The sequence below is a fragment of the Sminthopsis crassicaudata genome, chromosome X, assembly GCF_048593235.1.
Source record: "Sminthopsis crassicaudata isolate SCR6 chromosome X, ASM4859323v1, whole genome shotgun sequence".
NCBI lineage: Eukaryota > Metazoa > Chordata > Mammalia > Dasyuromorphia > Dasyuridae > Sminthopsis > Sminthopsis crassicaudata.
Window position 1 is genome coordinate 88,983,523 of NC_133623.1, and position 15,217 is coordinate 88,998,739.

Consider the following 15,217-nt stretch of genomic DNA (forward strand, 5'->3'; position numbering starts at 1 on the left):
TGAAGCATGGTCATGACATCCAAAGAATCGAGGGGAAGAGAGGCGTGTTGACGAGCCTTGCCCACAAATGGAGGTCCCAGAACACTCTTAACAATTGGAGGAGGGGGCAGGTATCGGGGGAGTGAAGTTCCAGAATACAGAACAGCGATTCATGAATGTTCATAGTTTAAGAGACTGTAGCCCAAAGGAAAGTTCCAGGGTGATAGGACACCTGAGGTATGATTTTGAAGGGAGAAGAGTCAGAAGCATCCCTGAGAGTGGAAGGAAGGTTAACACCCTCTGTGGAGCTCTAACAATGAAAGTTCTTAGCATATCTCATGATGGAATAAAGGCCTGGCTTAGAGGAAAGGTGGTCCAGGGTGAAAAGAAGTCAGGGAATCATTTATGTCCCAGAATGAATAAGGGTGAGGGTAGTTTTAAGTTGAGTCTGCAGCTGAAGCATGAAGTCAAAGTCCAGAAAGTTAGAAACACAGCTGGAAGAAGACTGGAATTGGGTTGGCTTGTGTCTAAAAACAAAATGGCAGACCTGGAAGGAATTTGGTCAAGGCTGAAGAGCCATATTTCAGGGAAAGAGGTCTCGGGAGAAGACTGATAACGCAGAAGGAAGAGAACACAAATGCTGGGGGACTTTTCAGGCTAAAACTACAAAAAGCAACATAAAGTATTGACTATGGCACAGATGCATCCTCTAGCAAATAAACTAGTCAATGCCAGGAAGTGAATATTTCTTTCCTGGGTATGTGTGACTTTATTGGTTTCACTGTTTATCAATGTTTTGATAGCCCATAATGTATTCTACCTCATATGCCCTTATCCGTGATAGAAAAACCCTGACGATTCCATGGAATCAAGTTTCTCAAACCACCTACTACCCCTCTTGAAAGTTTTCCCTTACACTTACATGCTGTGTGAGTGAGTGTTTTTGCTCTTCAAGGGCTCCTTGTGTATATCAAATGGCCTATCAACCCTATGAGGGGAGAAATCCTTGTTAGGGACAAATGGGAGCGGTCTATGACAACCTGGAGATGGATTTTTATCAGATCCTTGCCAGGATAGAAACCTTGCATTCCAACTAATGTCAAAGGGAAAAGCATGTCTACAGTGTTAGGGGAATCCCTCCCATTCAGGAGGTTTGGGATTGAGCAGATACCGATTTGGGAGAGCTTGGTTGCATAGACACCAAAATATCATTTTAAGTTCTCAGCATAATTTAGTTTTACTTTACAGGAGGAAGCACGAGTAGGGAGTGTGGATCACCCTTGGCCTCTGACATTGTACATCCTAATTTATAAAAGAGGCATCCATAGAAATTATGTACTAATCATATCCAAAACTCCTTTCTCCAATGCAAGGGAGTCAGTTCTTTTGGCAACTATTAGGCTGTAGCACTGACTTCACAATGAATTTGTTTTAAATTCTCATTCAGGAATCATAACCTAAAAGGGTTTTGGGAGTTGATTTTTAGATTTTTTTTTTTCTTTTTAAATTTTAGAATCAAAGGATGTGGCCTTTAAATCCAGCCTGCTATTTCCTGTGAGTTTGATTTGGGGCACACTCCAATCCCTCCCTCCCTCCCCTTTTGAATTCACTGTTCTCCTCTGAGCAGTTTTCATTAGATTACATCTTGTTACCTTTGATAATGTCAGTGAGGAATATAATTTTTTCTTTAAGATTTCTAAAAAGTTATATTTATTTCCATACTAACCAAAACTAAACATTGCCTTTAAGTAGTTGAAGAACCTTCATAAAGAAGTGGTTTTCTATTTTATCTTTTTTAATAATAGCCTTTTATTTTCAAAATACATGAAAAGATAGTTTTCAGCATTCACCCTTGTAAAACCTTGTGTTCCAGATTTTTCTCCTTCCCTTTCCCCACTCCATCCCCTGGACAGCAAGTAATCCAATATAGGTTAAACATGAGCAGTTCTTCTAAACATATTTTCATATTTATCATGCCGCACAAGAAAAAACAGATCAAATAGGGGGAAAAGATGAGAAAGGGAAAAAAAAAACCAAGCAAACCACAAAAAGGTGAAAATGCTAGATTGTGATCCATATTCAGCCCCCATAGTTCTCTTTTTGTATGCAAATGGCTCTCTCCATCACAAGTCTGATGGAATTGGCCTGAATCACCTCATTGTTGAGAACAGCCACTTCCATTAGAATTGATCATCATATATATAATGATCCTGGTTCTATTCATTACCTTAGCATCAGTTCACGTAAGTTTCTCCAGGCTTCTCTAAAATCATCCTACTGGTCGTTTCTTATAGAATAATAATCTTCCATAAGATTCATATATCATAACTTATTCAGCCATTCTTCAACTGATGGGGATCTATTCCGTTTCCAGTTTCTTGCCACTAGGGAAAGGGCTGCCACAAACATTTTTGCACATGTGAGTTCTTTTCCTTTTTTTATGATCTCTTTGGGTTATAAGCCCAGTAGAAACACTGCTGGGTCAAAGGATATGCACAGTTTAGTCCAAATTGCTCTCCAGAATGGCTGGATCCGTTCACAACTCCACCAACAATGTATCAGTGTCCCAGTTTTCCCATATCCTCTCCAACATTCATCATTATCTTTTTCCATCATCTTAGCCAATCTGAGAGGTGTGTAGGGGTACCTCAGAGTTGTCTTAATTTGCGTTTCTCTGACCAGTTGTAATTTAGAGCACCTTTTCATATGGCTAAAAATGGTTTCAATTTCTTCATCTGAAAATTGATCAATGTTTTTGAAAAACCACAAAGTAGTTGTGCTACCATGTGCCATGTCTCTCTGATGCATGTGTATGTGACTGTGACTGGATTAGATGGTTTATTGAGAGATCACTTGCTTTCCATTGTCTTTGGTGCTGAAATGATAGTTTGTTTGTTTGTTTGTTTGTTTGTTTTTAATATCTGGATATTTCATACAAACTGAACTGTTATGTAAATAATTGAAAACTCAAAAGGTAAAATTACAATAAGAATTTCCCATCAGAAGGAAATGGAGGGGGGGGTGTTCCCAAATCCTCAATGCAAGGAAGTCTTAGAGTCCCCTCCCCTACCTCTCTCCTACAACCCTATTCCCTCTACTCTAGGAGGCCAATTAACTCTTGGTGGTCTCTGAATCTTACCCTAACCCAATTCCTGACTCCCATTGGTTGAAATCAGCCCTACCCTCTGCTTTGACATTACCATACCCCAGCCTCCTGCCAAGATCAATCTTCCCTGTCTCTAGAGGAAGAAGCTTTGAGTTTCAGTGTTCTAAGCCTAGAAAGAAGGGCAGGGGAAGCTCAAGGTCCTCCTACCCTTCCCCCTTCCCCCCACAGTACATAACTCCCATCCTTTATCCCCCTCCCATCAGCTGACTGACCCCCAGAGTTTCTGTTTGTATTTTGTTAATATGTGGTGTAAGGTCTTCATCTCTTATCAGACTTCTTCCTAACTGCTTTTTTCTTATTCCATCTGTTTTTGTTTTTGTTTTTGTTTTTTTTTAATCCAAAACATGTTTTCCCTGTCCTTGCCTAAATGCATTCTTTGGATTTATTAAACACCAAGTTAGTGTTTGCTTGCTTCTGTGATTTTTTTTTTTTTTTTAAATCATTGGGGGTGGGTTGTTTGTTTTTCAAGGCAATTGAGTTTAAGTGACTTACCTAAGGTCACACAGCTAGTAAGTGTTTAAGTGTCCTGAGTCTGGAATTGAACTCTGATACTCCTGACTTCATGGCCGGTGTTCTATCCATTGCATTGATCAACCTGTATTTTTAACAAGTACCACCTGTTTTCATAATCATAGGTTTGTAATATAGTTTGAGATCTGATGCTTCTAAACACCAACGCAAACCTCTTTCTTCCCTCCTCCATTGTTACTCTTAATATTCTTGATTTCTTTTAAAAAGCTTTTTATTGAAGTTTTCTGTTTCTTCCCATGTAACCCTCTCCTTTCCCTTTCTAGAGAGTCATCTCGTTATAAAGAATATTTTTTTTCTTTTAGGGAGGAAAGAAAAGCGCAACTGATGGATGCATTTGGAAAACGTGTTCCCTGTGCAACGCCCGGGAACCTCTCACCTCCGGAAAGGGGTAGGTTGAAGGTGTCTTCTGCCGTCTGCTTTTGAGGTCCACTTGCTCTTTAACATCTTGTTCCATGTACTCTTAAGTTTTGGGTGCTTTGTTCTTTCCATTTAAATTGTTATAATTACCATTTCTACATTTTTCTTGACTCTGTTTACTTCCCTTTGCATCAGTAAACACCGATCTTTCTATACTTCTCTGTATCCATCACACCCATCGTTTCTTACAGGATAAAAGTAGTATTCTATTCCATTCCCGTGCCATGTATTTCTGAAATATGGAGTTTCTGAGTAAATAAAGATGTAAATAATAAAGGTGAACAGGTTATCTCTAAGTCAGTAATTAGTGATGGACGAGTGATTTACAGAGCTTCACTTTATAACAGAAAAGAGGGATAAAAATTACAGGAATAGGAAAAGATAAGAAGAACAGGAAAATAGGCCAGTTTGCAATATCGAGCTGCTGGGTGTTTGGGGGGCATAAGGTGGGGGGGAGTTTCTAGGCTGAAACACCCATTACATCTGATATCCTAGCGGGTGACGGCCTGCGTCTAGCAGCCTTTCTGGCAAAGTGAGATTGCCTGTGGGATCTCAGAGGATAAAGCGAGGCTGATGACCGCACTGAAATCCCACTCACCTGTAAGTCGTGGCATCACTTTTGATGTCATGGTCCTCTTCGAGAATGAAGTACAGACAGAACTGCATTTGTAACATTTGAAAAAAGCAATTGGAAAGCTACCTTTCAAGGGGTTTGTAATTTGAACTTGACTAGGAAAGAGGAACTTGTGGTTTATAGTTGGTAAATGAGTAGTTGCCCCCAGTCATCCTCCTGCCAGCAAGGGAAACCCAGCCTTAGATTATCCTACTCGATCTGTACTTACTCTCTAGCTCACGGCAAAAGAGGAACTTATCCATTAAGACTAGAAAGAAGAACTTAACCTTTCCTCTACCCCTCTTTCCCCAGCTGCCTGCCCTTTAAAAAGTTATAATCCTATGATTATTTTATTTTTATTCTAAACTATCTGCTACTAAATGATGGTCTTTTAAATCTCTCCATTCATTTCCCGGACGTGACCTAGAGAGGGGCTTAACCCTATAGTCAAACTAAAAATAAATCAAAGTAATCAGAACTACCTGAGTTAAAGGTTATTCTTTTTCCGTTTGCCGTCTCCTCTTCCAGCTCATTTATAGATGAGGAACAAAAGCAAGCAACATTAAGTGATTTGCTCAGGGTCACGTAGCTTTATCCGAGGCCAAATTTGAAGTTGGGAAGATGAGTCTGAGTCCAAGCCCGATGCTCTAGCTGCTGTGCCAATTAACTTCTGATTTATGTTTTCATGGACCTTTTTTAAATATAATTTTAGGCCAGAGACCCGGACTAGGACCTAGACGGAGCCCGAGTACAAGCCCTGGACTGGGAGCAAGCGGAGCCAGTGTGCCGGGGCCAGCAGGCCCGGCGATGGCAATGTTCCGGAGTCTGGTGTCCTCCACACAGCAGCGGCAGCAACCACCAACAGCCGGGCCCCCTGCCAGTGCCCCACAGCCCCCGGCCGAGCCCAGTGCCAGCAGTGAGAGTGACCTGGAGACCCAGTACAGCTGCCCCATCTGCCTGGAGGTCTACCACCGGCCCGTGGCCATCGGCAACTGTGGACACGTATTCTGTGGAGAGTGTTTGCAGCCGTGTCTCCAGGTGCCATCTCCACTTTGCCCGCTCTGCCGAGTGCCTTTCGATTCTAAGAAAGTGGACAGAGCTTCCAGCATGGAAAAGCAGCTGTCATCCTACAAGGCTCCATGCCGGGGCTGCAGCAAGAAGGTGACTCTTGCAAAGATGAGGTCACACATTTCTTCCTGCCTGAAGATCCAGGAGCAGATGGCCAGCTGTCCCAAGTTTGTCCCAGTAGTGCCAACGTCCCAACCCATTCCCAGAAATATCCCAAACAGATCCACCTTTGCTTGTCCATACTGTGGAGTCCGTAATCTGGATCAGCAGGAGCTGGTGAAGCACTGCATGGAGAATCACCGCAATGACCCCAACCGCGTGGTCTGCCCCATCTGTTCGGCCATGCCCTGGGGTGACCCCAGCTACAAGAGTGCCAACTTCCTGCAGCACCTCCTCCATCGCCATAAATTCTCCTATGACACCTTTGTGGACTACAACATCGTTGAAGAAGCTGCGTTTCAGGCCGCCCTGGAGCTATCCCTCTCAGAGAACTGAAGGCAGCCCCGGCTGGGCCCAAACCCCGATCTGTGGTCAGAAGTCACCTTTTCCATAGAGAGGGGCAAGAGGCTTGCTCACTCGTCAGCATTCCCTAGTAGTTACGCTTCTGTGTCACCTTTATTTGAATTGTACCTCTTAAAGTAAAGAACTCCCTGCACTCGGAGAGCTGGCCAACCCCAAGGGCCAGTTCTCAGAGCCCTTCTGTGAGTGAGAAAAGATCGGTGAATCTTTTACCAGTTCAAAGAGGACTTTTACCTCTCTTTTGGGTAAAGTTGATTTGTTTGGTGTTGGGAGATCCATATGCCAGTCCCTAGGGGGCAGCTGAGTGGAGGGAGAATGTTTGGCTCTGGAAAATCAGAGCATCGAGTTGTCTTTTTCTTTTTTTTCCTTCTTCTCAGTAGTAATTTGGCTTCATGCTTCTGAAACCAGTTTGAAGAGCCCTGACTCCATTCTTGTTGATCCAGACATGTTAGACTTGAGGGGAGTGGAGAGGTGAGAGAGGCTGAAAGAGAAATTTAGCTGAAGACCTGAAAGGGAAGAATGTTTTCCTAAAACCCCCTCCTAACATCTGGCATTCAGCAAAGTGTCCATCTTGCTCATTTGGTACCAGCTTTTGTGATACTTAGAGATTCTGGCATTTTTCTCTGTTAACTAGTGTGATAATCTTTTCACATTTTATAGTGTGAGAAAAAAAGTAGTTCTTCATGTTGCAATATCTGTGTTTGACTAATAACAATGGTATTTTTATGGAACATTTAAAAATATATTGAAAAAAAAAATCAACCTAGTATAGGATCAGCATAGGGGGAGCGATAGGGAGCCTGGGAAAGTCAGAACGGAAACTGGAGTTAAAAGAGGGGTTTTCTCACTTGTGCTTGTGTGATTTTGAGGTGGCTATGTTCATTGGATTATTTCTATGTTTTTAAGGTTTTCATTGTGTCTGTTTACCTTTTCCTAATAAAAAGAGACTCTTGCTCCCTTGTGCAAGCAGTGATGCTGCTAGTGTGGCAGAGGTACTAGGTCCCAGATGGATCTTTACATAATAGAAACAGACTTGCTCCCAGGCTTAGGAGAAGATTAGACCAGAAAGGAGGATGGAAAAGAGGTGGCTCCCTACTCTTTTTTACCTCTTCTGGAAAGAGATGACTGGAACTCACTCCTCAGGCAGAGGCTTCTAAGCAGCTTCATTGAATGATGGGGTCTGTAACATCCCCCAAGCCAGGTGAGGGCAGTGGTTTGGAGCCATGGACCATCTTTTCAGCTAATCCCCGAGCTCAGCTTTGGGGTTTGGGAAGAAGTTCGGAAGCTTTCTGGTTTGTGTAATGATATAAATTATTGTTGTCTTTAAAAATAAAATAAAATAAAATAAGCTTCAGTGCATCTAAAATATAATTTTATTGTGTTGTAATCTAAAAAGGATGTATTTAATGTTTCTGCATTTAGTGGTGAGTTTTTTTATGCCCTAATTTGTGGTCGATTTTTGTGACGGTATCATGTACATCTCAGAAAAAGTTAGTCTTCATCCTATTTCCGTTCAGTGTTCTCTCTGTCATATCTGCCTTTTTTTCAATCTCTATTCATCTCCTTAACTTCTTTTTTGTTTATTTTGTGGTTATATTCATCTAGTTCTGAGAGGCAGTGTATTTTTCTAACTACTAACTCATTTCCAACAGCACATCAATACTCCAACTCTATGTTATGCAGGTGTTTTAAATAGTCTAAAACATATTGGTTAACATTGTTGGCATATAGTGTAGTTTTCCTGTTTTTCTCCTTGGATTAAATTTGTTTTAGCTTTAACTTTGTCTGAGATCATGATTACTATCCCTGCCGTTTTTATATAAAATGTTCTGATCTTTATTTTGCTTGCATGTATCTTTTGTTTCCTGTCTCTCCTGACTCCTCTACTTTAGTTTTACCCATAACCTTGCTCTCCTATTACTTAACCTACGAGCCCCCTTACAAGGATCCCTCCCTTATCCTCTCCCTCCACTCTTTCCCCTTGACCTCTTGAACTTATCTGAATTTAGAAAATTTTCCTAACCTTCCAAGTCTTCCCTCTTTATGCCATTCTCCTTAATCTAAACACCATTCTATATACCGCCTTATCCTATTCCTTCACCCTCCTTAATAAATTTAGAAGACTTTCAAATGTACGTGTTGTTCTCTCTTTAACCTGGATCTGATGTGAGTAGAGTTCCCTCTAAAAATCCCTCCCTTTATCCTCTCCCCCCTCCCTATTCTCTTACCCTCTTATTTCTTTCTGAATTTAGAAGGCTTATAACCTTCTAGGTATAAATATATATATGTAATATTCGAAGACTTATACCCATATTTTGTGTGTGTGTGTGTGTGTGTGTGTATTTTGTTGCCTCTTTAACCCATTCCCAGTGAGAGTATGGTTCCATATCTTTCAGGCCTACTCTCCCAGTTATGTCCTCTGTGTTACTTCTTCTTGTGCCTCATTTGTCTCATTATTTTTTATCTTTTCCTACATAGTTTTGCCTTTTAAAATCACACTATATTCAGCTCTACCCAAATCTTTTTTTTCTAACTACTCAATTACTAATGACAGTCTTAGACATATAGTTTGCATTTCTATGTATAAACAAGTTTGTCCTTATTGAGTACCTTATAACTAGTCTTATATTTCTCTTGGAACTCATATGTCAAATCTTTTATTAATTTCAAATCTTTTTGCAATCAAATCCTGGAAGTCTGGCAGTTTGTTGAATGTCGGGGTTTTTTTGTTGTTTTAAGATTATGCTTCATTTTGTTGGATATGATATTTTCAGCTGCAGCTCCAGTTCTTTTACTCTTCCATAGTGTTCCAAGACCTGTGGTCTTTTAATATAGTCATTGGTAGATCTTGGGTGATGCTAACTGTGACTGCTGTGTTTGATTTTTTTTTTCTTGTTGATTATAATATTTTCTCCTTGACCTAGGGGTTTTGGAATATGACTATGATATTCTTGTAAGTTTTCCTTGTAGGACCTCTTTCAGATGGTGATAGTTTTGTTTTGTTTTGTTTTGTTTTAATTTCTACTTTCCCCACTTGTTCTAAAACTTCAGGGCAATTTTCTTTAATTATTTCTTGTATCATATCAGGATTCTTGCTTGATCATAGCTTTCGGGTAGTCTGATTATTCTTATATTTTCTCTCTCTTTTTTTTTTTTTTTTCTCTCTTACTTTCTGTTCTCCAGACCAGCTGTTTCTCTTATGAGAAGTTTCACATTCTCTTCATTTTTTTTTCCTTCTTTGTATTTTGTTTTATTATTTCTTGGTCTCTTATAACTTTACAGGCTTCTTCTTGCCCAGTTCTGATTTTTAAGGAATCATTTTCTTAAGATTCTGGATCTCCTTTTCCAATTGGTTGGATTTCTTTTCATTATCTTCTTGGTTTTTCTTGAATTGTTCTTATTAAAAAAAAAAAATTGTTTCCCCTGAAATCTCTTTCATTTGATTTTTAAAGTATTTTTTGAGTTTTTCTATGAATTCTTTTTGGGCAGTTGACCTTTTGATATTATTCGTTGGGGTAGAAGTTTGTCACTTCAGTAAATTCCTTTGAAGATAAACACCCATCTTCTCTATTTCCATAGTAACTTTCAGTTACTGCCCTTTTAAAAATTTATTTATAGCAAGCTTTTCAGTCCTGGAGTATGCGGGATGGCACCTCTGACCTTAGATTCTCCTTCAGTTCTCACTTTTGGCCTGGAACCAAAAACCAAGAACTCTGCCCTCTTGTAAATGCCCATAGCCAGCAGCATCCTTACCCCACTGCCTCTGTATTCACTGGGCATGTGCTGGTCCCTTTTCATTCAGGGCCATATTTCAGAGCACAGCTGGGCCTGGTGTTCCTTATCAACAGAGATTCCTTCAGAGAGTCCTCCCCGACTTAGACACTCAACTCCCCACACTGCCTGGGAGGTGAAAAGGCTAGTGGCCAGGCCTGCCACAAGGCTCTCTGTTTGCTGTTTCTGTAGAGCTAGCCTGGAAATGTTTACATTTCACACCAGCCAAAACTCGATCCTGGCATCTTTTTTTTGGAGCTCCAGTTGTCTCAGGAGTCACTGTATTGTCCCAACTCTTGATCATATTTTACTGCTCTCTGTTTGCCCTAAAGTGCTATTTTGTTTTGTTTGTGGGGGAGATCTAGAGAACTTGGAAGTTTCAGATCTACTTCCCCATCTTCCCCAATTAGATTATTCTTGATTTTTAAATTTTTGCTCCTTTGTTTTCCAGAATATCATATTCCAAGCCTTTAAATCCTTTAATGTGGAAGCTGCTACGTCTTGTGTGATATTGACTCTGACTCCATGATATATATACATTTCTTTTTTTTTTAAGTTTTGACTTCCAAAATCTATCCCTCCTGTCCTCATGAGATAGTAAGCAATCTGATGTGGGTTATACATGTGCAATCATGTAAAACATTTCCATATTAGTAGTTTTGTCCCAGAAGACCAAGGGATGGAGGAAGGAAGAAAGGAAAGAAAGAAGGAAGGAAAAAAAGGACAAAAAAGAGCTACTGTATATGTATATATGTATGTGTGTGTGTGTATATATATATATATATATATATATGTATATATGTATATACATATACACACACACGTACAAATAGGTTTTGTTCTAAAAGCTTTGATCTCTGGGTTTATCAAACAATAATTACCATGGTCCTTTACTATAATGTATTGATTTTGCACTTTATTTTTTAACCAGTACCAGATTGTTTTGATAATTACTGCTTTATAATACAGTTTGATATCTGGTATGTCAAGGCTACCTTACTTTATCTTTTTATTATTATTATTACTATTATTATTGATTCCCTTGATATTCTTGCCCTTTAGTTCTTCCAGAGTAATATTATTTTTTTCCTAGCTCTAAAGAATAATAATAAGTTTGTATAGCACTGAATAAGTAGATTAATTTACACAGAACTGTTATTTTTATTATATTGGCTTGGCAATATTGTCTACTGTTACTATAAATGGAATTGCTGCTGGGCTTTATTGGGAATATATAAAAATGCTGATGATTTATGTAGGCTTATTTTATATTTTATAACTGTTAAAGTTGTTAATTATTTCAAGTAGTTTTTTAATTGATTCTTTAGGATTCTCTGAGTATTCCAACATATCTACAAAGAGTGATAGTTTTATTTCCTCACTGCCTATTCTAATTCCTTTTAATTTCTTTTTCTTCCCTTATTGCTATAGCTAGCATTTCTAATGCAATATTTAATAATAGTGATAATTGGCATCCTTGATCCATCCCTTATATTATTGGGAAGGCTTCTAACTTCTATAATAGAGATTACCGATAATGATTGCTGATGATTTTAGATAAATATTATTTATCATTTTAAAGTAGGCTCTACTCTTCCTATGCTCTTTAGTGTTTTTTACTAGGAATGCGTGTTGTATTTTGTCAAAAACCTTTCCTGCCTCTGTTGAAATAATATGTTTCAATTGGTTTTATTGATATGGTCTATTAGACTGATAGTTTTCCTAATATTGAATCAGCCCTGCATTTCTGATATAAATCTAATCTGGAAGCCAAGATAGCAGAAGAAGCAAGAAATCCTCTTTTCAAATTCACCTCCAAACAATGCTAAAATAACACCCCAAAACAAATTCTGCAATGGCAGGGCCAACAAAAAGATGGGATGAAACAATAATCTAGCCCAAGAAACTTGGAAGCTTGGCAGGAAAGGTTTTTCTCACCAGAATAAAAGGGGAGCACAGTTCAGGACAGGAAGCATCCCAACAAGCAAGCAGCCAAGTCCTATCTCAGCAGACAGTGGAAGTCTCTGAATACCATTGAAACACTAGATGATCAAGTAAACACTTATACTCCCTCCCCCTACATGCCTCATCAGAGTACCAGATAAACAGGCAGAGCATTACTGGGATTCCCCTTGTGCTTCAGTGCAGCTCCACAAGAATGAGCAGACACCAATGAGGACTTCTCTATGAATCCCAGCACTATTCCTTCCAAATGGGCAGACACTAGCACTGAAACGCCCATGTGTCTCAACACAGCATCAGTTGAGCTATCAGATCCCTGTGGAACTGAGCAGCAACAGCCACCCCGATCTCCTCACTTGGTGCCAAGTGAGCAACTGGACCTCCACAGTCCCTTAGCATGAAGGCTCCCCTGAGATCTCAGGGCAGCACCAGTGCAGCACCAGGCTAACAGCCAAGCCTTGCAGCTGCCAGCACAAGAAGCTTGAAACAATGTTCCCTTTTGATCCAGTAGCAGAGCTCACATTTTAAAATGAGAAATGATGACCAAAACACATCCAAAAATTCTTTTCATAAAAAGTTATGGTGAAAAGGAAGACCAAGACATAAATTCAAAAGAAAAATATTAAAACACCTATTGGCTAAGTCCCAGAGAAAAAATAGCAATTGGACTTCAGCCCATAAATAATTCATGAAAAAGCTCAGAAAGGAGTTAAAAATCAAATAAGGGATAGAAGGAAAAAAATGGAAAAAATAAAAGTGATATGAAAGAATCATGAAAAAATTAAGAGTTTGAAGAAAAAAAATTCCTTAAAATTGGTCAGTTTGAAAAAGAAGTACAAAAAAAAAAGCATTGGTCAGTTTGAAAAAGAAGTACAAAAATCCACTAAAGAAAACAACTTAAAAGTACAATTGTTTAAATGGGAAGGATACAAAAGCTAACTGAAGAAAATAATTCCTTAAAAAATTAGAATTTGACAAGTTAAAATTAATGACTGTGAGATAGTCAATCAAAATCAATTTAAAAAAAAGATGAAAAACTAGAAGAAAAAGCAAAAAACAAAAAAACCCCAAAAAACTGGAAAATAGATACAGCAGAGGTCATTTCATAAGAATCATTGGACTACCTGAAAGCTGTTAGGTTCTAACTAGGTGGTAAGTCGGTACTTGGCAATTCTCTAGCTCAGAGTTCACACCTTTAGTTCAAACCTTTAAAAGGAGAAGGATTACAATTGAGAGACAATAGGACACTACAGAAAGCCATGATCCAAAGGCATACCTGGACATCATAGTTCAAGAAATTATCAAGGAAAACTTCCCTGATGTCCTAGAAGCATAGGATGAAGTGGACATTGAAAATATCTATCAATTACTTCCAGAAAGAGATCCCCAGAAGAATATTGTAGCCACATTCCAAAAGTCCCAGGTGAAGAAAAAAATACTTCAAGTAGCCAGGAAACAATAGTCAGGATTACACAGGACTTAGTAACTACAACCTTAAAGGGTTAAAGGATCAAAGATCATGAAATATGATTTTATGCAAGGCAAAGGAGCTAGGACTACAACCAAAGATCACCTGTCCAGTGAAATAGCATAATCATTCAAGGGGAAAAATAGTCATTCAGTAAAATAGAATAGTATCCTTAGAAGGAATACACATAGACAGAGCATGTGAGTATGAGGTAACTTTAAGAGGATGATATAAAAAAGGTGTACAGTGGGAGCAGAAGGTAGAGAGGTAGAACAGGATAAAATATCTCACAGGAAGAGGTGCAATAGGCAGGAAAAATGGGAGGGTGGGCAGTGGAATTACTTGAATCTTACTCTCATTGGGATTGACTCAAAGAAGGAATATAAACAATCAGCTAGGTAGGGAAATCTGTCTTATCCTTCAGGAAAATATTAGGGAAGGGATTTAAGTAAAAGAGAATAGACTGACAGGAAGGAAAGTAGATTGGGGAAGGAAGTCTGAAGTAAAGCACTGGTGAGGAGAGAGAAGGATTTATAGCATCTTAAGTACACAGTAATCATGACAATGTAAGTGGAATGAACTCTCAAATAAAATAGGAAATAGCTGATTGTATTAAGAACAAAAATCCTGCAACATGTTTACAAGAAACACTCCTGAAGCAGAGAGACACATCCATACAGAACAAAAGTAATGGGGTGTAAAGCAGAATCTATTAGGCTTCAGTTGAAGTTTAAAAAAAAAACCAGGGAAAACAATTATGATCTCAGACTCCAAAAAAGGAAAAGTAGATCTGTAAAAATGGAAACCACATTTTGCTAAAAGGTAATTTAGACAATAAAGCAATATCAATTACATAGGTGCGTGCACACACACACACACACACACACACACACACACACACACACACACACACACACAATTAGTATAGCTTCCAAATTCTTAGAGAATTAAGTGAGTTACAGGAAGAAACTTTCCCCTCTCAGAACTAGATAAATCCAACGACAAAATAAAGAAGAAAGAAGTTAAGGGAGCGAATAGAATTTTAGAAAAGTCAAAACAACATATTTGGAGAAAATGGAATGGAAATAGAAAATAATATACCTTTTTTCCCCAGCACTATGTGGCACCTACATAAAAAGTGACCATGTAGTAGGTCATAAACATTTTAAAATCAAATATAGCAGGGCTGAAGTATTAAATGCATTATTTTCAGATCATAATGCAATAAAATTATATCTAATAAAAGGACAATCTTTTCCCCTTTTTGTCTATTTCCTCTCTTGTAACATGACTAATATTGAAATATGTTGTATATAATTGTACATGGATAACCTACATTAAATTGTTCACCATTTTAGGAAGAAGGGAGAGGATGGGGAGAGAAAAATTTGGAACTCAAAATTTTGTAAAAATGTATGTTAAGAATTGTGTCTTTACATGTAATTGGAAAAAGTGAAATGCTATTAAATAAAATGAAATCCTACCTAGTCATAGTATATGATCCTTGTGCTATGTTGCTGTAATTTCCTTTCTAATATTTTATTTACATTTTTTACATCAATATTCTTTAGAGAATTTGGTCTATAGTTTTCTTTTTTCTGTTTTGACTCTTCCTTGTTTTAGGTATCAACACCATTTTTGTGACATAAAAAAAAAGGTGGGTTTCTTTTTTAGTGAGATTAATTATTAGTAACCAGTTACTAATATGGGGTGGAGATACAAG

The 15,217-nt window shown here is 38.5% G+C and overlaps 1 protein-coding gene across 3 annotated transcripts in view; it reads left to right on the forward strand.

Moving 5' to 3' along the window:
* LOC141548898 (E3 ubiquitin-protein ligase RNF166-like) overlaps positions 1-7,641 on the forward strand; it is a 35,585-nt gene extending 27,944 nt beyond the window's left edge. For all 3 annotated transcript variants that reach the window (XM_074278172.1, XM_074278173.1, XM_074278174.1), the window contains exons 2-3: positions 3,979-4,064; positions 5,419-7,641. In XM_074278172.1, coding sequence (XP_074134273.1) covers positions 4,001-4,064; positions 5,419-6,269 — 915 coding nt within the window. In that variant the 5' untranslated portion in view covers positions 3,979-4,000 and the 3' untranslated portion in view covers positions 6,270-7,641. The remainder of the gene's footprint in view (positions 1-3,978; positions 4,065-5,418) is intronic.
* Positions 7,642-15,217: the final 7,576 nt, after the last annotated feature.